Source organism: Mercenaria mercenaria, chromosome 3 (genome assembly GCF_021730395.1).
Source record: "Mercenaria mercenaria strain notata chromosome 3, MADL_Memer_1, whole genome shotgun sequence".
NCBI lineage: Eukaryota > Metazoa > Mollusca > Bivalvia > Venerida > Veneridae > Mercenaria > Mercenaria mercenaria.
In genome coordinates, this window is record NC_069363.1 from 102,573,668 (window position 1) to 102,599,433 (window position 25,766).

The window sequence follows — 25,766 nt, forward strand, 5'->3', positions numbered from 1 at the left end:
ATAAACCTATGCAAGTAAGTTTCATACACAGTCAGCTTGTTTAATCAATTAAACCTTACCCTGCAAAATTTCTATAATGGACTTGTCAATCTTTCAATTTGGACAGTACCATTAACAGTTCAAAGGAGTGCTTATCAAAAGGATACTGACTAAATGGCTCACAGTGCAGATTATGATCAGACTGCACAAATGTGCAGGCTGATTATGATCTACACTGGTTGCAAAGACAGAATCAGTCGTGTCCAGCATGGTAAAGGTTAAACCATAGTTAAAGTCAGAAGATACAGTCAGACTTGCTCGAGAAACCATGTCTATTTAGAAACTACTTGCATTGAGAGACCACATTTTAGCCTCCCTTTTCATGTTGGTAAACATCAAAGTATGTTGTATTAAGAAACAGTTTGTGTTAAGAAACCATATTTTGCCTTTCCTTTAGGTGATATCTTAACTACAGTTGCATTGCAGAATGAGACCGCACTGGTCAAGCATGTTCGGTCAGTTATGTGTTTTCTTCCTTACAGCTCGTGAGAAAACCTCCAATAATTCGGAAAGCAGTAAAACTTCTTCTTTCTTTTTTCTTAGAGATTTACCGGTACAAAAGACATTCTATGATTCTAACTTAATTTATTTTTATAAAAAACTAGGCGTTTTATTGAACTTCAAAAATGTTACTTATATTTTTACTATAGTTACTGTAGTAGTGGGCAGATATATGTTAGCTTTGATCTTTAGATACTATCTGTAAAAGACTGTAAAAGTGGGCAGATATACTCGTAAGAGTGGGTAGACTAACATTACTGGAATTGAAAAGAATCTGCCCAGATTAACGGAAGGGTGAAAAAAAAAAATATATATATATATATATATATAATGAATAACTGATTTAACCCTTTCCCACACCGAAACGTTTATCACCGTATCTATCGATTACCAAACAGAAACGTATTGACCCGTGTCTATCGGTTCCCCGATAGAAACGTATTATACCGATTAACGGCCATTTGAACAGAATCGTTTTATCCCGTGTCTCATAATCAATCGCTTTAATTTCGTTCTTTTCCTAAAGAAACAAATTCCGGATGTTTACTAACTCAAAATATGGGATTTCGTCATCATTATTTACGTACAAGATCATGTGGTTACTATTTAAATTTATCGAGTACTTTGGAAGGAAATTTCCTACATGTGCACGACGCTACGTCATGGAAAATTACTGAGAAAACTGCTTGCAACTGGCCGGTTCGCGGGCTTTCCTCGTTCTAAAAATAACAACCATTTAACATGAAAGTATTTTTAAATGTGTCAGGTCATGAAGGTCACGCGTGATACATGCAGATTTCCCCTAAACAACAATTTGTGTATACGATGGCTTGGAATTTATGGCCTTACATAACGGGAAGTGTTAATCAAAACAGAAGGACCGCGGCTTTCAAATATTTTATGACACCCCAAGAGTTAATTGCAGCGGAAGTCACCCGTGATGTACCGACTTTTGATCATCAAAATATTACGTAATATTATCCTAAAAATATATTAATTTTTAGCACAAGAATACTGTAGTCGGTTACGAGTCTCGATCTCAGCGATCTTTTTGCACTTTCAGAAATTTTACGATCCGTTATTTTTGTAGTGTTATTCAGTTTGATGGTTGTTGTTTTATATAAATACTTACTGATTCCGATTCGGAAGATAAGTCTATTAACTATAAATCAAACTTTCAAACATCGTTTTGAAATGAAATTGTATATGAATTTCAATGTGAAAGTAATCCAAAACAGAATTTTATGCCTAAAAATATATATTCCCGTACTTTAACACTTTATATCTTCGAAACTCAAAGAGAAACTACAATAAATTTTGTATCATCGGAAAGAGAATTTAAATTGCTATAAACTTTATATTGACAAAAATAATGTCAAACTTACAGAAAATATTAAAATAATGACATTTTTAACATAAGTGTGTGTAATCACAAAATAATGCCAACACCTCTGTTCAGATAAGACAGTCACCTTTATCAGCCATATACCGATTATAGATTATTGATTATCACTTATCAGTGTTGTGTAAAAGAGGTTACTTTGGCTTCTGTTCTGTGTGGTAAAGGGTTAATAAGGTGTTTTTGGTACTTGTATGTTAGTACTTAGGTTTAGGTTTGCTTTTCATTAAAGGAAAATGGTTTTTGGTAAAGTTTATGTTCAAAAATGGTTTTCATTATTGTTTGCGGTCAAAAACAATTTCATTAAAGTATATTGTTCAAAATACTTTTGTTCAAGTTTTATAGTCCAAACTGTTTAGTTTCTTTTCAAAGTTGATTGCGCATAATAGTTTTAGTAAAATTGATGGTCCAAAATGGTTTTCATTTAAGTATTTTAGAAATATGTAGCCTTAAACTTAAGGAAAAAAAGACAATTAAAATCAATTAAATTATTACTAGATGTGAATTGCTTTGAGTATTGATTTACGTTCTAACACAACCAGATTTATTTTCCTATTAAACAAAGAAGCTGAAAGAGTGATATTATTGAGGTGATAAAGTCCTTGTTTGTATGTCATGGTAAATTGATGTTTTAGTATTATATATATCATGATAGCAGTATGCTGAAAAAATGAATACAACACAAAACAGACAAATGTTGGTGTGTGTTACTGAAAATGAACAGTGTTTTTTGTTTAGGTGTATATCTTTCTTCATTTTATGTTTTGTATGGGTTTTTTTATTATATTTGAAACTTCCACTGTTTCAAACAGTGAAATTGTCATTTAATAAATTTCACTTTTGCAGAATCCAAAATGAATGCTAAAGAATGTAAATTATGATTAAATAGTTATTTACTATCAAAGTCTACACCAGGAGAAACTACCCCCATAACTCTGATTCGAATTTTGACAGAGTAATGCCCCTTTCTTAGAATTTTTAGGTTAAAGTTTTATATATTTTTTACTGGCAAAGCTCTAGTTCAAAGTCAAGTACTGTGAAAAGTGGAGCGTGCTGTATTACTTACAGCTCTTGTTCTAATTATGTTTTATTATATAACTTGTATAATTGTTTGTTCACAAAAATAGGCAAGTTGGTCACAGGTAAAAATATATAATTATATGCTGTATCTCATCTGTAGATTGTAGAAATTCTTATTCCCTCTTTCTTTGTTTTCGGTCTGTTGAGCTCATCAGATAGAAAACACTTTCCGTTGAGAGATCATAGGTTGGATTTTCAGACAAGGTGTATGTTCTCATATGACAATTGTCTTCAGCATCTTATTTATATAGGGGAAGTTATCCATCACTTGTAGAGAACTAGTGAAGGTTTATATAGGGGAAGTTATCCGTCACTTGTGGAGAAAATGTTAAAAAATTTATATCTGGGAAGTTTATCATTTGTGGCAAATGGGTTGATACTGATTTGATTCATATAGTGAAAGTTATCAGTCACTTGTGGAGAACAAGTTAAAAAGGGGGTCATATAATATTATGTGAAATTATCAATGAATTCAAGAGAACAGAATTTCATGTAGTGGAAGTTACAAATGCCTTGTGGAGAACAGGTTAATACTGATTTATGATTCTAGGAACGCTATTTATGGTAACTGACTACAGCGTAAGCTTGAAACAACAAAAAACATCTTTAAGTTTTGAATATAATGAGGAAATTTTCATCCTTGCACATTGTATCCCATCAAATTTTGATAAACCATTGTGACGTACCAATTTTAGCAATTAGATTTTTTTCAACGTGTGTTTTGAATGCGAGTTTGATCCTCTGGGGAGGTGAATATGTTCTAAATACTTAGCTCTAATTTTCTTCTTTATTTCCCTTTCCGTATTAATTCTCTCAAAATATCTGCCTGTTTTTTTGTTTTTTTTTTATATAAATTTCCCTCTGGTTATTGTTTTAACATGGTAAATATAAGCTAATACTTAATACCTACTTCTGTATATAACTGAATACTATAAAACTGCTGGTACTGATATCCCCGCTCAAGATTCTATACCTAAACCCTGAAGTCCACAAATGTGTTATACATTTACCAGTAATAATTATTTGCCTGAATCTTTTTCTTATTTTTTGTTTACCATTATTAAATTTTGAGATTTGAACAACAGTTATAGATGTAATATATGGTCTAGAGATTAAGGTGTCAACAACTCATAGTTTCAAGTACTACAACTATGGTCAAAATAGATCATTCTTGCATGCCACTAGGGATTTTCCTATGTTTTTGCCAGTGCTGAAATGAACTCACCTTACACCCTGTGGTGTAAGATGGCTCAAATACTGAAACTTCTAAATGGATGCGTAAATCAGTATGCTGCTGTAATGAAATACTGCTTATTGGCGATGGCATTTGGCAGATAGAGGAGGGATGGATTGATGTATGGGCAGCATCAAGATTTGGTGTCAGCTTAATATCTTAATTTGGGTTGAGATATTGAAATGAAACTTGGCCTTCAGGTAGCTTATAGTAAGAACAAGGTTAGGGTCAAATTTAGGGTCAGTGAAAAGGTTTCTGCTCAATAACTTTAGTTTTAATTGATGGATTTAAATTAAATCTTGCATATATAGTAGCTTCCACTGTGGCATACTTTGCCTAAGAAAATTCCAGAGATTTCCATGGGATGTCCATGAATTTCCATGGAATTCAGATTCCAGAGTATTCAAACACACTTTTCTGGGCTTTCCAGAGTACTTTCCTTGAGTAATTCCAGGGACGTCCATGAAAAATTTTCCAGAGTTTCTCTTTGGACGTCCATGGACAGTTTTTAAAGGTGTCTAGTAAGTTATGCTGACAGTATTATTCAAGAGCAATACATGTGATTTACGTGACTTTCTTGCTTTATATTTGTATCTATATAGTGAGCAATAACCCGTACAAGCAATATGATTTTGTTACTTGGGATCACTTTTGCAGTTCTAAACTAATTAGTTACAAATTTTTACCATTTAAAAGTTTGTGATATATAATCCTCTTGAACCATACACATTCTTATGGACAAAAATTAATTCCACAAAAGTAATGATGGAATCATTCAAATAAAAGTACCTTAAGTCATCTGTTTGAAACGGAAACCTTTGTGAAGCCAGTTGTTACTGTAGCATTGTTTATGCTATGTAATTTACAATAAACAAAGATACAGCCATGTGTGTAATTAGCATAATTAAAACTATATGTATTGTTTCATAGTATAATAATGTAAATACACTTACTTGAACAATTTATAGAATCCTCAGTATCAACTTTGAATTATATGACCGCTCATACTGAAGTTTTGAATTATATGACCGCTCGTACTGAAGTTTTGAATTATATGACTGCTCGTACTGAAGTTTTGAATTATATGACTGCTTGTACTGAAGATGCACAAATTTATATACAACTTGTTAACGTCAGACTTTCAGTTACACATTTTTAAAATTCCTTCTTGAAAGAGCAGTTGAGCTAATTGGCTGAAAGTGATCGTATGGTATTCCCCATCTAAAACTAATTGTTTTCTATTGTATTTAAAATCTCTTAGAAAATGACAAACGTTATTTTCCGGAGTTAAATGACTTATATTTTTCTAAATGCTACCTTTCTGCGGTGTCATTAAACATTTCATGAACATTTTGAAACATACCTATAGTGATGTCCAGAGATGTCCATAAAAGGTATTTGCAAAAATTCTGGACATGTAATAAAACAGGTAACTTTTCCATACTGCCTTAACTTTCCATAGAAATTTTGCATTTGTCCGCAGTTTTTCCACAGTTACTATGGAATATGTACAGACTAGTTTGGTCTAGAGCATTGGGCCAAATCTACATTTTGTGCTGTGCAATGGATGTGTTAGGGTTCAAACCCATTTGAACACGTAACATTTTTTGTGATAAAACCCTCATTTTAATGCCATTGGGTCATACTAAGAATAGATTTTGTAGGTAGCTTATGGTAAGGACAATATTTCTATTATACTTAGACAAAAAAGAAGATGAGCATCTGCACCCGCAAAGCGGTGCTCTTGTTACGTCTCCCACCACACAGTGGTGTGGGAGATATATTGATTTACTCCAGTCAGTGTGTGTGTCTGTGTGTCTTGTCACAAATCTTTTCCGCACTCTAAGTAAAACATTTTGCATCCGATCTTCACCAAACTTGAACAAAATGGTTTTGACCATAAGACCTCAGCCAAGTTCGATAACTAGCCAAATTGGCCCAGGCACTTTGGAGTTGTGGCCCTTGAATTACCATAAAATGGGCCTTTTTACTCTTGTCCGCGCTCAGAGTTGAACATTTCTCATTTGATCATCACCAACAGATTTTTAGGTAGCTTATAGAAAAGCTAACGTTAGGATTGCATATTGGGTCAGTGGGGTTACGTTCAAGGTACGTATAACTTGTTTAATGTGCATCCTTTGAAAATTCCACTTCTAATATTTTGTGTGTAGGTCATATTGCTTGTAAGAATTATTGCTCAGTATATAGATACAAATATACAGCACCAATGTACCATAAATCACATGCATTGCTCTTGAATAATACTGAAAGAAAGGTTAGGGAAGTGTTGTGTTTTCTTTTGCCAAAGTCACTTTTAGGTCAACTTCAGTGTTACTTAAAATAGAAAATGTTTGAAAAACTTGGTTTTCATGGGAATTTTCACATCTATTGTTTCATTTCTTATATTTTTTGAAGTGTTTGGCATGCAAGAAAAAGAATCGGTCACTAGCTGAAGGTGCAGATGGAAATATCTGGCTCTAGGGGTAACTGTTTCGAAGTCACTCTGCAGAGCCTCCTTACTGCCTAAACAGTTACCCATAAGCCATTTATTTCCATCTTCAAGCAGTTAAAGATTCTTATTATCCCCCGTGGAAGGCGGAAGGATATAGTTTTGGCATTGTCTGTCGGTCCGTCCGCTTTTCCATGCGTCCGGAGCAATATCTTGGAAATGGTTTGGAATATTTAAATAAAACTATACATGAATGTTCACCATTAGAGGAAAATGTGGCACATCAGTTTCAGTCAGAATGCCCAAGTAACAATAGTCTAAGAGTGATTTCCCTTAGTTGTTTTCATGTTTTAACTGTATATGGCAATTTCTGCTTCATAACTTGTGACATATTTGACATAGAACTATGAAACTTAAATTTAATTTAGATCGCCATAATTAATTTTGGTAGAGCACACACAAATTTGTCAGGATCTCTTTAGTAACTTAAGAGTTATTGTCCTTTAATTGTTTAAAAATCCACAAAAATGGGGGGTTAATTGGAGAAGGTTTGGTGGTGTCCTGTGAGAGTAAAAAACTTCACGTGATGATTATAAATATTGATGGAAAATAAATACTTAAAAATAAAAAATAACGGTACATTTTGATAAATATTTCTGAAAGCTTTAATAATAAAAAAAAAAATGGAAAAAAAAAAACTGAGAGGGGAGGGGAGGGTATGTGACCAGGGTGGTGGGGTGACTGGTTGTGGGTAAACAACTTCACATGTTGATAATAAATGTCCATAAAAAAAACTGAAAGAAGTCTAATAAAATTCTACCAATTGGTTAGTTTTTTTTTCATGTACAAATATGTGGATATTTATTAACTTGTGATGTTATAACCTTCCCTCCCACCAAGCCTTCACCACTTACGTTCAAGATTTCTTACTTGATTATGATCTCTTAAGGACATCTGTTCTTTAAAGTTCAAATATAATGAAATAATTGCTTCTTAGTAACATCCTTAAGTTTTTGCCGGATACATTTCTTGATATTCCTCACCACAAACCTATTCGGCGGGGGATTCCAATTCATCGAATTTGCTGGTATTCTCATGGTTTATCCAGTAAGTTTTTTAAACAGGAAGTTTACTCAAACAGGAAAATTGCTTGACAGAAAATTCATTCAGTGGAAACTTAACTTTAGAGTGTGGGGGTGGGGGGAGGGGTGGGGGGATGACCTGCATTAACATGATATTCCTCCACATTTCTGAAGACGAAAGATAATGTATGGTTCCCAAAATGAAGGTGAAAGATTGAACTATACCATGGTACTATTTTAGTAACATTTTATCCATCATGAGTCTTTTAAGATAACAAAATATGTAAAAGCTTATTGTTATCTCCAAACAGATTCAACTGTCTTGTCAGTATTCAAATCAGCCAAATGTTGTGTGCAGTATGGGAGGCCCATAAACTAGCAAAGTGTATCACAAATTTTCCCTAAATTGCCAGAAAAAAGAGTTACAGACAAATCAATTATTTATCCCAATGAATTAATTTTAAAAATGTGATAAATTTCACGAATGGGTTCATTTATTAAAATTCTGTGATACACTTTTATAGAATATCCTTCAAAGGAACAGAATGTCAATTTTTATGCAATTTCCTTCATGAATAAAGGGATTGAATCACGTCAAACTCTTCATTTCTGTTCTGAGAAAACAAAGAAAATTTATAATGAGAACTAAATCCTTCAATTGATCCACCTGCTTAAAGCATGGACTTCCCTGGTTTCTGCCAACGATTCAGACTACTTCATTTTTCCTTTCCATGTATTTATCTGTCCAGGATTTGAACATAGGGATTAGTTATTCAGAATATTCACAAATATTTAACTCTCTCCAACAAGACAACCACCTCGGTAACCTAGTGGCAGAGATCCGCTTCGAGTGCGGGAGGTCGGGGGTTCGATATCCAGCCGCGTCATACCAAAGACATAAAAAATGGTACTAGTAGCTTCCTCGCTTGGCGCTCAGCTTTAAGAGGATAGTGCTAGGACTGGTCAGCCAGGTGTCAGTATAATGTGACTGGGTGGGGTATCATGTCATGTGTCTACTGCGTGATATTCCAGTGAGGCAGCACTATAAAGTTGGGCATTGTGCTCACTGCTACAAGTAGACACCATCGTTTATATGACTGAAAAATTGTTTAAAAAGACGTTAGACCCAAACACACACACTCTCCACCAAGACAACCATTTAAGATCAGTAATATTTACCTGATGAAAATCACCAGTAAAATTTCAATTAAAACAAGGCAATATAGCTCCCATTAATGTTCCCTCTAAAGCCTTAAATGACCCCATTATATTTATTGACACTGAGGAATTAAATGCTAAGATGATGGTCCAGAAATACTGTCACTAAATTTAAAGCTTGGCTGTTCTTTTCAGAGGGTGTTATTGTAAACAACAGTTACTGCCAAATATCTACAGTTATTTCTGGAAATTCATCAATATTTGTGAAGATTTTACATTTAAACTTTTAAATTCATTCGTTTTCGCATCTGATAGAGGAAATTATGGTGAATTTGTATGAAATACCAGTAAAAGCAAAAAATGCCCCAAAAAAGTCAATTGACCCCTAAGTGTGTCCTTAGATATATCAGTAAGAATGTCAATGTCAGGGATAAACTATCTTAATGTTTAGGACTAACAATCATCAGTATAGTAAGACTGAAATTTATACCGAAACCCAAGAATTGCAACTGTTTTCTGTGTCTTACCATATAAGGTGTTTACCATAAATAAAGGTAAAGACTGTCCTTTTGAATCTCACTGCCTGTGTTATTTTAAAGTTGGTTTGTCAATTAGTTTTGGTTTGGAACAAACGGAAAGTATAGATACATTGAGCTGATCTAAAATTCTAAACACATACTATTTATTTCTTTAGTATAGCTCTTTTTTGAAATAATTCTTTTTTCAAGGATACTTTTAAATTCAGACAAATTTCATTCAAAATCCTCATTTAAAGGTAAATCAGCTGACATTGTTAGAGGAACAATATTTGAATGTGTTTTATGGTAAAACTATATTTTTTTCAGGTGTCCTTGAATGAGGGAGCTCATCAACTAAGGTTGTATGCCCAGGGACCCAATGGCGTGGACCCCCTCACAGAATCCTGCCTGCGTGATGCTGGTACAAGGATCATACCCTGTGCCTCAGTTCTTGTCAGACTTGTCAAAGTTACCAGAGGCTCTGGTGGAAAGGCCCTAGAAGTAAATATTTTTTAATTTTTTTTTCACCATTTGGAGCCAGTAATACTATTTTGATAGTTCAGTCAAGCTGTATAATTGACATAAGTAACAATGTAAATATAGATGGCGTGTATATCAATATTCATCTTGTGAAAATGGAGATGTATGGCAAAATGGTGAAAATATGAGGCAGGTCAAGCTATATAGAGCTTCCTGATGATAGGCAAAACTTACACGTCATATAATATGTATCATTTCAGACGTTAAACTACTCTCTATGAGTAACACAACTAGAACAACCTATGAAACAAAACAATAATTGGTGTTAATAGAACTTAATGCAATTAAATGATTTTATATCATCATAACATATCTATTCCGCAAGTTAACTTGCTTTTCACTTACGTTACATTAAAATATTTATCAAACAGTCGAGTAAAGTTCCAAAGGGAGACTGGCTACGTATGGGATTATGGCAGCCACGTCCAAAATACTCGGACCGTGTATACTACTCCACAAAGGCCATGCCAACACGCGGGGAGACTCGGCTATTCCACAGTATGATGAGACGGACAAGGAGAACGATTCGAGAAGTTATAGCCCTCGTTGCCTCGGCTAAGGAAAGCTTCCTGAGAAGTGATAAAAACATGGAAGAATATATCAGAGTAAGTCGTCAGGAAATAATGATTACCCTGTAAAGTTTTGTACATTGTTTACAAGCTAGCGGTTGTGTTTTTACTTCACTGGAACCAAAGGCTCATGGTGAGCTTTTGTGACCGCTCAATGTTCGTCGTCCGTCGTGTGTTGTCAGTCGTCCGTCCGTCAACATTTTCTAAAAAAATCTTCTTCTGGAAAACCAGTGAACAAAATTACATCAAACTTCACAGAAATGATCCTTGGGTGGTCTCCTTTCAAAATTGTTCAAAGAATTGAATTCCATGCAGAACTCTGGTTGCCATGGCAACCAAAAGGAAAACTTTAAAAATCTTCTTGCCCAAAACTGCAAGAGCCTTGGTATTTGGCATGTGACATTATCAGTGGTCCTCTATAAAGATTGTTCAAATTATGTCTTTGGGGTGAAAAGAGGCCCCGCCAGCGGGGTCCCAAGTTTTATATAGACTTATATAGGAAAAAACTTTAAAAATGTTCTTGTCCAAAACCTCAAGACCTAGGCCTTTGATAGTTGGTTTATAGCATTGCCTTGAGGTCCTCTACAAAAAATTTTCAAGTTATAACCCTGGGATGAAAAGAGGCCCTGCCCTGGGTGTCTCAAGTTTTACATAGCTTTATATAGGAAAAATCTTCTTGCCTGAAACTGCAAGGCCAGTGCTTTTGATATTTTGTATGTTGCATTGACTTTTAGTCCTCTACCAAGATTGTTCAAATGATGCCCCTGGGGTGAAAAGAGGCCCTGCTCTGGGGGTCCAAAATTTAACATAGACTTATATAGGGGAAAAAAATCTTCTTGTCTGAAAGTTCAAGGCCTAGGCCTTTGATATTTGGTATGTAGCATTGCCTAGTGGATGTCAAACAAGATTGTTCAAATTACTTCCCCGGGGTGAAAAGAGGCCCCGCCCTGGGGGTTACTTGTTATATGACTTACAGTCTAAACTGTACTAACGGTCACCTCTGATCAGCGGTCACCTCCGATCAGCGGTCATTTTATGATGCCCACAACAGATTTTCCTCTATTTCATCTCTTTATTTAGCGGCAGCCTTCCATCCGTGGCCAGAGGCCACCGAAATTGCCTCCCGACCACCATATTTGACCACTTTCAGCGGCCATGTTTCTTCCAAAGCCGACTATTTTTAGGCGATAATCGCCGAAGACACCCAATATTTGGGAAACACGTGATTGCTAAGTTTAGCATGACTTCACCAAATGAACGACAAAATGACATGAGCTTCTCAGTTAAAACTGATAACCAAAGGTGTGATCCTCTTTTTGTAAGATCAAATGGCCAGTAATTATCGGCAATTAGCGCGTCACCTCGTGTCAATTTTTTTGTTCACAGTTTGATCTCGGTTAAAGGTAATACTCAATATCTAATTAGTAGCATAATATTTGTGATTTTTATGCCCCCAAAGGGAGGCATATTAGTTTTCAACTGTCCATCAATTCGTTCGTTCGTTCGTTATTGTGTTAGTCACAACGTTAACTTTTGCATGAAGGCACTTTACTCGCGAACCACAGCACCCAGGACCTTCAAACTTCACATGCTGATAGTACTTATTAAGTACACGACCCCTACTGACTTTGGGGTCACCACATCAAAAGTCAAGATCACAGGGGCCAATGTTAACTTTTTGCATGAAGGCACTTTACTCGCGAACCACTGCACCCAGGACCTTCAAACTTCATATGCTGATAGTACTTATTGAGTACACGACTCCTACTGACTTTGGGGTCACCACATCAAAGGTCAAGGTCACAGTGGCCAATGTTAACTTTTTGCATGAAGGCCCTTTACTTGCAAACCACTGCACCCTGGACCTTCAAACTTCACTTGCTGATAGTCCTTATTGAGTACACGACCCCTACTGACTTTGGGGTCACCACATCAAAGGTCAAGGTCACAGGGGCCACTGTTAACTTCTTGCATGAAGGCACTTCACTTGCAAACCACTGCACCCTGGACCTTCAAACTTCACGTGCTGATAGTACTTATTAAGTACACGACCTCTACTGACTTTGGGGTCACAATGTCAAAGGTCAAGGTCACAGGGGTCAATGTTAACTTCTTGCATGAAGGCAGTTTACTCGCGAACCACTGCACCCAGGACCTTCAAACTTCACATGCTAATAGTACTTATTGAGTACATGACCCCTATTGACTTTGGGGTCACCATGTCAAAGGTCAAGGTCACAGGGGCCAGTGTTAACTTTTTGCATGAAGGCAGTTTACTCGCGAACCACTGCACCCAGGACCTTCAAACTTCACTTGCTGATAGTACTTATTGAGTACACGACCCCTATTGACTTTGGGGTCACCACATCAAAGGTCAAGGTCACAGGGGCCAATGTTAACTTTTTGCATGAAGGCACTTCACTTGCAAACCACTGCACCCAGGACCTTCAAACTTCACGTGCTGATAGTACTTATTAAGTACACGACCTCTACTGACTTTGGGGTCACAATGTCAAAGGTCAAGGTCACAGGGGTCAATGTTAACTTCTTGCATGAAGGCAGTTTACTCGCGAACCACTGCACCCAGGACCTTCAAACTTCACATGCTAATAGTACTTATTGAGTACATGACCCCTATTGACTTTGGGGTCACCATGTCAAAGGTCAAGGTCACCAGGTCAAAGGTCAAGGCGCTGCTTTGGCATTTGTCACCATTAGTGACAGCTCTTGTTTTATATTTCTTTCATCAAAATACTTTTAAATTTATTGTGTTTTAAAGAAATATAAACCACATGATCTTTTACGAAACATAGCGGCAATGTTAGATTTTAGAGTAGACAGTAAGCGTGGAGAGTAGTTTTCCTTACCAAAATGGCTAAAATTGTAAACGAACTTGTTTTTAAGTTGGAAAATTGTCTGTAACAATTTTTGTTGTAAAAAAAAAAAAAAAAAAAAAAAAAAAAAAAAAAAAAAAGAAAAAACATATGCTGGAGTTTAGATTGTTAAGAAGATCATTCGAAATCGCGAAAATGCAGGTCAATGTATCCTGGTAAAATTTTAAAAGAAAACTAAAAAAGATATGGGCCTGAAGGCTAAACTGGTCACAAGTCTGAAAAATACATATACTGGCTGCACCTCCGATCACTGGTCACATTGCTTAAGCGGCCAAATTGTCTGCTTCCCCTCCCTGGCTGCTTAAGGCAAGTTAGACTGTATATAGGAATAAATACTTCAAAAATTATCAGATCATATTTCCTAGACGGTTTAATTATAATTACCTGATGACCCCAAGTGATTAGGGGTCACCTGATTGTGACATTGACCTACTGACCTACTTTCTTGGTTTTTAAGATACAGCCTTGAAATTTGGATGACATGTAGTTTTGCACACCGATCTTAAAACTGACTTTCAGTGACCATGAATGTCACCATGACCTACTGACCTATTTTCTAATATTTAGCATCAGTTTGCTATTTTAAACATGTGGCTCATATTACTCAGGAGAGCGATTCAGGGTCATTATGACTCTCTTGTTTATTATTGTCATCATATTTAGTTATCGGCGCTGGTCTAACTTTCTTGCTGAAAGCCTATATTGCTACCTAGGTGAACACCAATGCTTGTAATATTGCCCAGATAGACACTAGGGTTTTCATCAATCATGAAAAGCTAGAAAGTTGATTGTTGACCTAAACTTTACTGAAGGTTGAAGTTGAAGGTCACACTGACACCAAGAGTAGACGCATTTCATATCAATAACTGGAGATCATCTTCACTCCATGTTTGATGTCGTGGGAATGAAATTATGCCATGTCATATTTTTGGTGTTATGCTATTGTAGTATCATTTCGATGTTGAAGATATTTCATTTTGACAATATTGGTTGAATAGACTTTATCCGCTATAGGTCATACAAAAATAAATTTCAGTGTTTCAGCAGAAAAACCTGACATGATAAGATCTTTCATTTGTCTCTTTTCACAGTGAATTTTTTAGTGCATTTTATTCATCTTATTTCTACATGATGCTGAAAGGAGCAAATACCTGAGAATGTTGATAATTAGCAGGGTACTGTTTTGTTCAAAGTCACCCTTTCTTCCAACATAGATGTAGGTTTGTGCCTCACCCGGGGCGTTGAATTCTTCATGAGGAAGCTATGTAGCTGGTCTACGGATGGTTGGTGGTTCTACACAGGTGCCCGCTCGTGGTGAAATAATGCACGGAGGGGCACCTGGATTTTCCTCCACCATTAAAGCTGAAAAGTTGCCATTTGACCTAAAAAATATTACAGGAAATTCCATTTAGCCATATAGTGTTAAAAAGCTAACTTTTGTTTTGTATAGCATTTCAGAAGTTGTCTGAAGCAAATACTATAGCATAACATAAATTGTATAAAGCAGTTTATGAACATTTATTATAATTATGTCTCCCACCACACAGTGGTGTGCGAGATATATTAATATACTCCTGCCTTTGTGTGTGTTGTGTGTCTGTGTGTCCGACTGTCACAAATCTTGTTCGCACTCCAAGTCGAACATTTCGCATCCGATCTTCACTAAACTTGTGTTTGGCAATAAATCCTGGGCCAAATAACTAGCCAAATCTGTCTTTGAAACTTACTTTTAGCTCGACTTTTCGAAGAAAAAATAGAGCTTTTGCACTCACCCGGTGTCTGCATCGCTGTGGGTTTTTGATAAAGTCAAACATCTCTGTACTATCAAAGCTATTGACTTGAAACTTAAAATACTTACTTACTATCATGTCTACACCAGGAGAAACAATCCTCATAATTCTGATTGATTTTTGACAAAATTATGCCCCTTTTTAACTTAGAATCTTTGGTTAAAATTTTTGATAAAGTCAAATATCTTTGTTACTATCAAAGCTTTTGACTTGAAACTTAAAATGGTTATTTACTATCAAAGTCTACACCATGAGAAACAACTCTCATAACTTTGCTGTTCATTTTGACAGTGTTATGCCCCTATTTAACTTGTAATTTCCTGGTTAAAGTTTTTATAAAGTCTCTGTTACTGTTAAGGCTTTTGAAACTCAAAATAGGTATTTACTATCAAAGGCTGCACCAGGAGAAACAACTCGCAATAATTCTGATTTGAATTTTGACAGAGTTATGCAAATATTTAATACAGAATTTTTTAAAAGTTTTTGATAAAGTCAAATATCTCTGTTACTTTCAAAGCTTTTGACTTGAAACTTGATATTGTTATTTATTACCTACACATGGAGAAACAATCCCCATTACTCTGATTTGAATTTTGACCGAGTTATGCCTCTTTTTAACTTGGATTTTTTTACTAGCAAAGCTCAAATTCAGAGTCAAGCACTGAGAAAAGTTAAGGGCGCTGTCTTACGGACAGCTCTTGTTGATAATCAAAACACTGAAAGTCTGGTTAGGCAGTTGAGGTCTTGGTGCGTGGTTGACTCGTATACTGTCTGCTATTCAGATGATTATGCAGTTGTGGGAGACATTCGCTTTTCTCAAAAGCAAATATAGTTTATTACTAATATCTTGTGACTATCTTTTTTTTCACGTATGCAAGTTATGATCCCATTTATCGTGCAAATAACATGTATATATTTGAGAAATACAGTAAATGTTCTGCTTCCATAGAAGCTATATTTGAGCCATGCCATGAGAAAACCAACATAGTGGTTTTGCGACCAGCATGGATCCAGACCAGCCTGCGCATCCACGCAGTCTGATCAGGTTCCATGCTGTTCGCTAAAAGTTTCTGTAATTGCAACAGACTTTGAAAGCGAACAGCATGGATCCTGACCAGACTGCGCGGATGCGCAGGCTGGTCTGGATCCATGCTGGTCGCAAACCCAGTAAGTTGGTTATCTCATGGCACGGCTGATATTTATTTTTCAGAATCAGTTGACCAAAACGCCAGATACAAAAACGTTGGAGCAAGATCTCAACTTTGTTTGTCAGTATAGTCCTAAACATGGAATAAAGGTTAGATATATATAGTTGAACTTTGTTCGCTTGAATGTAGATAATTTTTAAATCACCATTCGCTTGATGTCATCATTGGGACCCAGGAAAAATTCCTATATAGTGAATATTATTCGATAGTTGAAAATGCCAGTAATTCGAACACATTTTTTTTGACAGTCATGTCTAGTTTGAGTTAACAAAGTACGACTGTACGATCACATTTCTCCACAAACAGATACTATTTTTGAGCGGGTACATGTATTTTAGACTGATTCTTTGTGCTAGTAAAACCATTAATTTGCACGTCATGTTCATCTTTTTTTAAATGCAATACTAAATAATTTAAATGACTGGATCCTCTAGTGAAAATCAGAAAATCTGTTTTTTGTGGAAAAAGATCAGGAATCATAATGGAATACACTTCATATATATTATAAACCAAAATAGCTGAGACAGCAGTATTTTGCAAAGCAGCAAACTGATATAATGTGATAAGTGACCACTAATTTTGAGGCATCGTTATTTTACTGCGCTACAATTTTGATTATATGTGTAAATATATAATTTCTTGATAACTGTTTCAGGTAGCAATAGACAGTGCAGTAAACCTGCCATGGTCAAACTTTACCCATGCCCACATGTGTCTCAATCCACCGGCTGCCTTCTATCTGGTAAGTGTGGCATCTGCTGTAAATTATATTGTCCAAGTGACAGGCTAATTCAATAGGGAGAGCAACTTTAGGACAAAATCCTCTAAAGGTTGAACAAGTAGGAGAAAAAACATATCCTTGTTTTGGAATAAGAAGGGACAAAACCCTCTACTTGGTTTGAAACTAGTAAGGACAGCTCCCTTCCCCTTGATCTGAAACAAGTAGGGACAGATCCTTTCCCCTTTCCTTGATTTGAAACAAGTAGGGACGGATCCCTTCCCCTTCACTTTCTTGAAACTAGTAAGGACAGATCCCTTCCCCTTGAAACAAGTAGGAACAGATCCCTTTCCCTTCCCTTGATTTGAAATAAGTAGGAAAAATACCTTCCCTTGATTTTTAACAAGAATGCAAAAATCCCTTGAATTTAAAGAGTGTGGACAAAACCACAATTTCCATGTAGAATTGTTCCTATGTAATAGAGGACTTGTGTATAGCTTTATGGAAATCACCATGAGAACCCTGGCCAACAAATACTGAAGTGTACAATTTTATACCTAGATTATCTGTCTATTTACTTTGTGTAGGACATTGGTCTACAATCTCTTCTTTCTGTTTCGTAATTGTTAGTTCACTTTAGAAATTATTGTAGTAATAGGGTACAAGAACACTGTGTTGAATTAATTTCTTTACATAATTGAAATACAGTTAATCACTTAAAAACAAACACTTTACAAGTTATTTTAGTAATTTGTACCTACAGTTAAAATGACAGCTCACTGTTTCAAGCAATTTGTGTGGTTACCAGCTATTTTCCTTATATGGTTTCTGTTTTGATCTCTCAAAACACTTGATGACTTGAGCATTTTCCTCATCCCATTGTGAGGAGCGGCTGTGGCCGAATGGTTAAGGTTGCTGACTTTAAATCACTTATCTTTAGTCATTACGGGCTTCTGTCGCTGAGTCATTATTGCTGCTGACTTTTAATTACTTATTCACTTAATCTTCCCCAGTGTGGGTTTGAGCCTTGCTCGTGACATTGAATTCTTTATGTAAGGAACCTTTCCAGCTTGCTTTCGGAAGGTTGATGTTTCTGCTTAGATTCAAGCTTGTGATGAAATAATGCACAGAGGGGCACCAGGGATCTTCCTCCACCATCAAAAGCTGAAAATATGGAATATGACCTATAATAGTGTCAGTGTGACATTAAACTCGGTAAAAAGAAACAAAACAAAGCTTGCATCAATCATTGTTTTACAATAATGAGAATTACTTGCATATGGCTGTAACCAAGATTGAACTTCATTGTGCAATTATTTATTGACAGGGTGCTCCTCATGCAACTTACGACAAGTTGACATTTACAGAACTTCTGGATGTCCGCAGTACAAACACCTCACCCCAGTGGAAAGATGGCTTCAAGGTAACCCTTAGTTATATACATGGAAATGTTTATTATATTAATTACAAATTGGTACAAGTCGATAAAAACTTACATACATTTTGTGTATATTTTATCAATGTCTCATTGTAAAGTGAGTTCATTATTCTACTGTAGGAAGCTACAGTGCAATTGCACATGAGTGAACACTACAGGGATGGATAAATCGTGTAGTTATGAGGAGTTCATTGCTCTAGGGAGATTAATTTACTAGATATTTCTTATAAGAAGAAAAGAAATCAGGGCATCCACTGGGCCTCAAAAAGTTGTAGCCAATTTGTGAGTGAATCAGCCAAATTGAAGCTGAATTGCTGAAATTCATCCAGACTTCAATAAAATTCTTGGAGCCACTTTAAAAATATCTAAGCCAGTTCTTTGAATTTGAAACATTTGGCTACATTGGCTAATGTTAGAGGAGGCGCTGAAAATGTCTGCTTGTTAAGACAGCTATTGTTTAGTACTTACACTGTATTTGTTTACAATGAGTGAGTGTAGATGTAATGTATTCTATAGCTTGCTGCATGAATGAAATCTTATTGTATATTTTTTGTGTGTGTCTGTGATATAAATGTGACCATTTTAAAATGAGCAGTATTGTTTCAGCATTTTCCCCGCCGTTCGTATCATCGTTTCCTCACCATGATCATCCATCTACAAGAAATCTCAGTCAGTGTAGCGAAGGAAAACTACAAATATGGTCTCCTAGAGCAGGTACATATGTTATAGTTTATATTTTAATTTGACTAGTAGCAGCTCTTAGCCTCCAGTTGGCTCATGGAAGGTCGATGGTTCTACTCAGTGAGGTGCCTGACGGTGATGAAATAATGCATAGAGGGTCTTCCTCCACCTTCAAAGCGGAAAGTTGCCATATGGTCTGTAATTATGTTGGTGCGACATTAAACCAAAACAAAAATAACAAAAAGAACTTAGCTGTTCTAATGAAAATGATGTTTATGAATAACTCTGCACTGGAAGTAGTTAAATACTAGTACAAATAATGCACAAAGGGGCACTTTGGGTTTTTCCTCACTCATTAAAACTTAAATATTTTCAGTAATCTCCAGTATAGTGAGCATCATACCTTTATAACCAACAATTATTTTTGTAAAATAATTTTATGACATTTTACAGGCTTGGACAGCAGTGCAAATATTTACAGATAAGTATTGTACAACACAGGCATTCCAACTTCCTTTGTTTGCTGGTTCCCCCTCACAGACGATACTCAAACAGTTGGCACGGGAACCATGCAAGGAATGGATGGAGAGGAACATCAGAAATAATGGGGTAAATTATTATACACCAATTATTGGGCAATGGCGTGCCTGTAGTATAGTCATATTTGTCCGCGTGCCAAGATAGGCTAAGGAGTGTTAGTAACCCTTTATGGCACATCTTTTCTGTGTTTTAGTTGTTTATTATATACCTCAATCCAATATTGAGAACTCGGTAATTCAAATTGTTAAATCTTATAAAGTTAAGAAGTAAACAAACATTTACTATAACAACACCAGTATAAAAAGGATGCCACAAACCAGTGGCATTCCAGTAGCATGTTATTGAGTACTGTGAAATCATTAATATTCGTGAGGGACTAATTTTTGTGGATTTTGTGGTTGAGCCAATCCACGAAATTTAATCCTGAAGAACAAGTAAAATTCCCATTCACTTTATGTTCAAAAATTGCAATCCACGAATTCATATCCCAACGAAATTGCCATTTCGACCAAAACCACGAAAATTCATGCCCACGAAATTAAATGATTTCACAGTATGCTTCCAGCTGTAGGCAAGGGTTATAGGAGTCTGATCTGTATATATTTTGTTACTATTTATTATTAGGTATATGATAATTAGAATTATTATTGTCTTTCTATTAAAGGTAATAGGACATAAGTATTAGATTTCCAAAGCAGGTATTCTAGTTCATCACATACTTAAAAAACATTTTCATCAGATATATATCCAAAATGTACTTCAAATTTTACATACTATTAAGAACAAGGCAGCCTGAAAGACAGCTAAATCCCCCGCCACTTGTATGGATAGTGAAAGGGTAAACCTTTGACCTTGAGCTGTGACCTTGAACTGACATGGCTGACCCATGAATTCTGCACATCGTCTAGAGGAGGTTATCATTTGACCCAAGTTTCATGAGGGGTGGGGGTTAGGAGATACAGAACTCAAACCTTTGACCTTGAGTTGTGACCTTGACCTTGAGTTGACATGGCTGACTCATGAGTTCTTGATGAGGTGATCATTTGACCCAAGTTTAATATAAATCCTTCAAGGGGTGTATGAGATACAGAGTGGACACAAAATGGAAGGCTCAAACCTTTGACCTAGAGTTGTGACCTTGACCTTGAGCCAACGTGGCTGACTCATGAGTTCTGCACATCGTCTTGGATAGGTGATCACTTGACCGAAGTTTCATATGAATCCTTCAAGGGGATTAGGAGATACAGAGCGGACACAAAATGGAAAGCTCAAATCTTTGACTTTGAGTTGTGACCTTGACCTTGAATTGACATGGCTGATTCATGAGTTCTGCACATCGTCTTGATGAGGTGATCATTTTGTCCAAGTTTCATAATTATCCTTCAAGAGGTTTAAGAGATACAGAGCGGATACGAAATGGTAGAATCAAACCTTTGACCTTTAGTTGTGATCTTGACCTTGAGTCGACATGGCTGACTATAGGGTTCTGCACATGGTCTTGATGAGATGATCATTTCAAGGGGTTTAGGAGATGCGGACAAGAAATGGAAGGCTCAAACCTTTGACCTTGAGTTGTTACCCAGACCTTCAACCGACATAGCTGACTCATAGGTTCTGCACATTGTCTTGATGGGGTGAACATTTGACCTAAGTTTCATCAAAATCCTTCAAAGGGTTTAGGAGATACAGAGCGGACACAAAATGTTACAGAAGGACAGACGGAGACCATTCAATGATTCCTATAACCCCCCACCACTTGTGGCGGGGGTTAAAAAAGAGGTTTTCAGCCTTACCAATAAAGGCTGATGAGTACATACTGATATAAAGCTTACTGTTTTGATGTTTCTATCATATCTTTCTAGTTAATGCTTCTGATTTCAGATACATTTGTTAGAGGGATCTGCTATATTTGTACGCGTAGCAGATGCTCGGAGAGACGATGAACTTGTTTCAGATATTTCGCACAACAAACTGGTATTCATACATCTCTTTTACACAGACTGTGTTCATCTTTTAACAATTTTCTTTGAAAATATACATGATGTCAAGCATGATAAGAACTAAGAATTAAGATTTTAAAGATTTCCTACTTAGTTTATGGTTAAGATAACATCATATTTGCTCCAAGATAAAGACAGGGTGAAAATTCATAAAAATCATCATCGTATAAAGATCTATCTGTCCCAGCATTATCAGCTGAAACCTATTCCTTTTTATTACAACTCTTGTCTTTTCTTGCCCAGTCAGTGTGTAATTATGACAAAAAAACACCTGGTATAAACCATAATTGCCATAGTTTCGTAATTTCTGTTTTTAGCTCAACTATACGAAGAATAGGGGAGCTATCCTACTCGCCCCGGCGTCGGCTTTAGTGTTAGCCTGAGCGTGAGCGTTAGCATCACACAGATGTTAAAGTTTGCGTACCAGCCCAAATATTTTCAAAGGCGATTGCCATATTGCTTTGATATTTTGCATACTTGTTTACCATCATGACCTCAGTCTGTAAAAAGAAGGGGGCAACTCTATCAAGCATTTTGACTGAATTATGGCCCCTTTTCGACTTAGATTAAATGGTAAAGTTTGCGTACCACCCCAAATATTTTCAATGTCCATTGAGATATTGCTTTGATATTTTGCATACATGTTTACCATCATGACCCCAGTCTGTAAAAAGGAGGAGGCAACACATCAAGCATTTTGACTGAACTATGGCCCCTTTTCGACATAGAATATGCTTATTGTAATGTTATAGTTTTACTCATAGCTTATATTATACTATAAAGCACTGAGAATAGTCGAGTGCGCTGTCCACTGACAGCTCTTGTTATACATACAAAACTAGATTATTTGTATAAAGCTTGATTTTGATGTTAAAACATTGACTAATTGTTTTGCAGGTTGAAGTGAACACAGACTATATCCCAGTTGGTCTGGAGGAAAGTTATTCTCGAGAAAGGCCCGGTAAACCTCTCGAGTCTTTGGTACCTGTTGGAAAAACACCGGAACAATTCGTAGATAATCTCAAGGTCAAGTTCAAGAGTGTAAGTTCAGATTGAAATGTAAAGCAATATCCTAGTTACATAGGAACATTAAAATTTTAAGGGATAGAAATTGGATAAGTAAATGTGATCATTTGTTAAAAACTTTTTACAATGTAAACAAATTTTAAGACTTTGCTTAGTTTCAGAGCTTTTTTAAATGACCTTTAGCCTGCTAAATTCCTAAAATGGACTGGTCCATCATTCAGTTTTGGCAGTACCATTTAGTATTTGAAGGGGTGTTCAGTAAAAATTTACCGACTGAATAGCGAACAGTGCTGACCATGATTAGCCTGCTAAATTCCTAAAATGGACTGGTCCATCATTCAGTTTGGGCAGTACCATTTAGTATTTGAAGGGGTGTTCAATGAAAATTTACCGACTGAATAGCGAACAGTGCAGACCATGATTAGCCTGCACTGGTCATGCAGACTAATCTTGGTCTGCACTGGTTGCAAAGGCAGAATAACTTGCCGCCAGCAGGCTAAATGTTGAATGACACACAAGTTTTAGTTTTTGTAGTCAGACCAGTTTCAATGCATATCAGAATTCAGCACAGACTTTATTTACATTGCAGATATTGAGTTTAATTATAAAATTATCTGTTTTATATAATTACTGATGAAAATATAAATTACACGTTTATTTCATTTCAGCTTGTATACAAGTTATACGAGGAAGGTAATGTAAACAAGTAACAAAGGTCAAGATCACTCTTAGAAGTAGGTCAGTTGCAGTAACCAAATGGAGGTTTCCATAGCAACTAGAACAAAAGATTAGCAAGCAACAATATTTTCATTTTTATAAATAACAGAGTGTGACACTTGAAAGGATCAGTGGAAAGGCCATATTGTGCATCTAAAAATTGTTTTGTTTGAAATGACATGATCTCAAAATAGTAAGCTAAATATAGTACAGAATTCTAAGAAGATTATAACAGCAGACGTAAACACCAGTTGAGAGATGCATGTGATATCTCTTATGTTGTTACTATATTCACTAATATTTTGAAATAACTTTATTGATTTAATTGATAATTCTTGCACACTTTTCTTCAATTGTCATGAGGCAAAATCACTGTTGCACCAAATGCAGCTCCACATAAGATTAATAAAAAATACAGAATATATATATAGTTGCAAGATTATTATTTCAGTCTGTTTTGACCAAAGTCATTCACATATTAATTTATTTATATTCCACATTTGACATTGAGTTTGTTCAACCTTTCCAGTACATGTATATTAAATAGTTTTGTTCATGTAGAATTTTGTATTGAGCACACTGTAAGATAAGTCACAAAGAAAATATGTGTATATGTGTCATAAGTTAACTTTGTTTTTGAATAATCATTGTAAAATATTTTTATGTTAATGCATCATGTTCTTAGCTCCCCTGAGCCAGGTTCATAGTTTAGCATGCTGGACAGGTTTGATTCTCACTTTGCGACCAGTGTAGATCATGATCAGCCTGCATATCTGTGCAGTCTGATCAAGATCTGCACTGTTTGCTATTCAGTCAGTATCTTTTTGATAAGCACCCCTTTTAACAGTTAATGGCACTGCCTAAATTGGATTTGGACAAGTTCATTTTAGAAATTCAGCAAGGTAAGGGTTAAGATCATTTTTCCTGTTTTCATCATTGGCTTAGAAAAGAAGTTCACCCATGATTGGTACTTCAGCTTCAGGTTTATAGCTAATGTATTTCTACTTTGCTTCGACCATATTTGGTATGTCAGCAATTTTTTTATCTTAGTGGCAGAAATTGCAGTTTCATATTCATAGACTGGGGTATTTTCACTGTTGTATGTCAATTTTAGGTCAGTTTTACCTGTAAGTTTTTTCCTCTGTTTTACGGACCTGGTCAGGCATTCCTCAGCTTTAGCTCCACTATTCAGAGAATAGGGGGGGGGCTATACTACTCGCCCCGGCGTTGGCATCGGCGTGACCCTTCATGGTCAAAATTTTTCGGCAACCTTTGTTTTTCTGTCATATCTTTCTTACTATTGCTTATATCTTACTGTAACTTCACATAAACATTGTCCAGTATACAAACTAAGTATGTGTAGGGGCTGAGCCCATTATACCCAAGGTCAAGGTCACCAAGATGTTATACTTAGGTTATTTCTTAGGTTTAAGTTTTTTGGCAACCTTTGTTTTTCTGTTATATCATACTGTAAGTTCACATAAACATTGTCCAGTGTAAAAACAAAGTATTTATAGGGGCTTGACCCATTATAACCAAGGTCAAGGTCAAGGTCACCAAGGAGTTATACTTAGAATTATTTTCATGTTAAAGCTTCGTTCATAGACATATCTTTGGTACTTTAAAAGATAATGACTTGAAATTAAAAGTATTTGTTTATAATCATCTGCATGTGTGGCTACATACCCCATAACTCTTAATTGTGTTTTTGACAGAAATATGCCCCATTTGTACTGTACTTAATCTTTTTTGCAATCTTTTGATGGAATTATGCCCCTTGGTGTATCTTCCTTTTATAGTAGAGGTCTCTTATTCAGACATATATTCATTTTACTGTCAAATCCCTGAATAGTGGAGCGCGATGTCTTATGGACAGCTCTTGTTTTGTGTCGGATCGCTAATTTGTGATGTATATATTTGACAATATTCCTGCATTGAAAATATCACCCAATTGCTAGGAAAATGTATCTTCTGTTTTACTTCTATATACGGAGAAACCTTTGCTAAAGACCATCTGTGAATACAGACTATCAGGCATTCCACTTTCTGGCAGCCTATCATACATGAACCATTTCCCTGGACATACTTTTTTCTGGTTTTAGGTGAATAATGTATGTACAATTTTGGTTACTTGAGATGCACTTGTCTCTTTCTTGTGGACTTATTTTCTTAGCTTCCCCAGCAA

General features: G+C 35.9%; 1 protein-coding gene across 2 annotated transcripts; it reads left to right on the top strand.

Annotated features, from left to right (window-relative positions):
- Window positions 1-25,166, top strand: LOC128546096 (uncharacterized). 2 transcript variants are annotated; one of them, XM_053539537.1, is made up of 12 exons: window positions 1-14; window positions 3,067-3,081; window positions 9,788-9,961; window positions 10,372-10,605; window positions 16,464-16,550; window positions 17,117-17,203; window positions 18,507-18,602; window positions 19,224-19,331; window positions 19,752-19,907; window positions 21,720-21,812; window positions 22,736-22,879; window positions 23,533-25,166. In XM_053539537.1, exons 1-12 carry the CDS (start codon window positions 9-11, stop codon window positions 23,572-23,574), a joined length of 1,242 nt encoding a protein of 413 aa, XP_053395512.1. In that variant the 5' UTR covers window positions 1-8; the 3' UTR covers window positions 23,575-25,166. The 2 variants fall into 2 exon arrangements, with proteins under 2 accessions (XP_053395512.1, XP_053395513.1); XM_053539538.1 differs by lacking the exon at window positions 3,067-3,081.
- Window positions 25,167-25,766: the final 600 nt, after the last annotated feature.

Coding starts and splice junctions, on each gene's coding strand:
- LOC128546096 (XM_053539537.1), top strand. Junction 16,551..17,116: donor GTCCTAAACATGGAATAAAG/GTTAGATATATA, acceptor TAACTGTTTCAG/GTAGCAATAGACAGTGCAGT. Junction 17,204..18,506: donor CACCGGCTGCCTTCTATCTG/GTAAGTGTGGCA, acceptor ATTTATTGACAG/GGTGCTCCTCATGCAACTTA.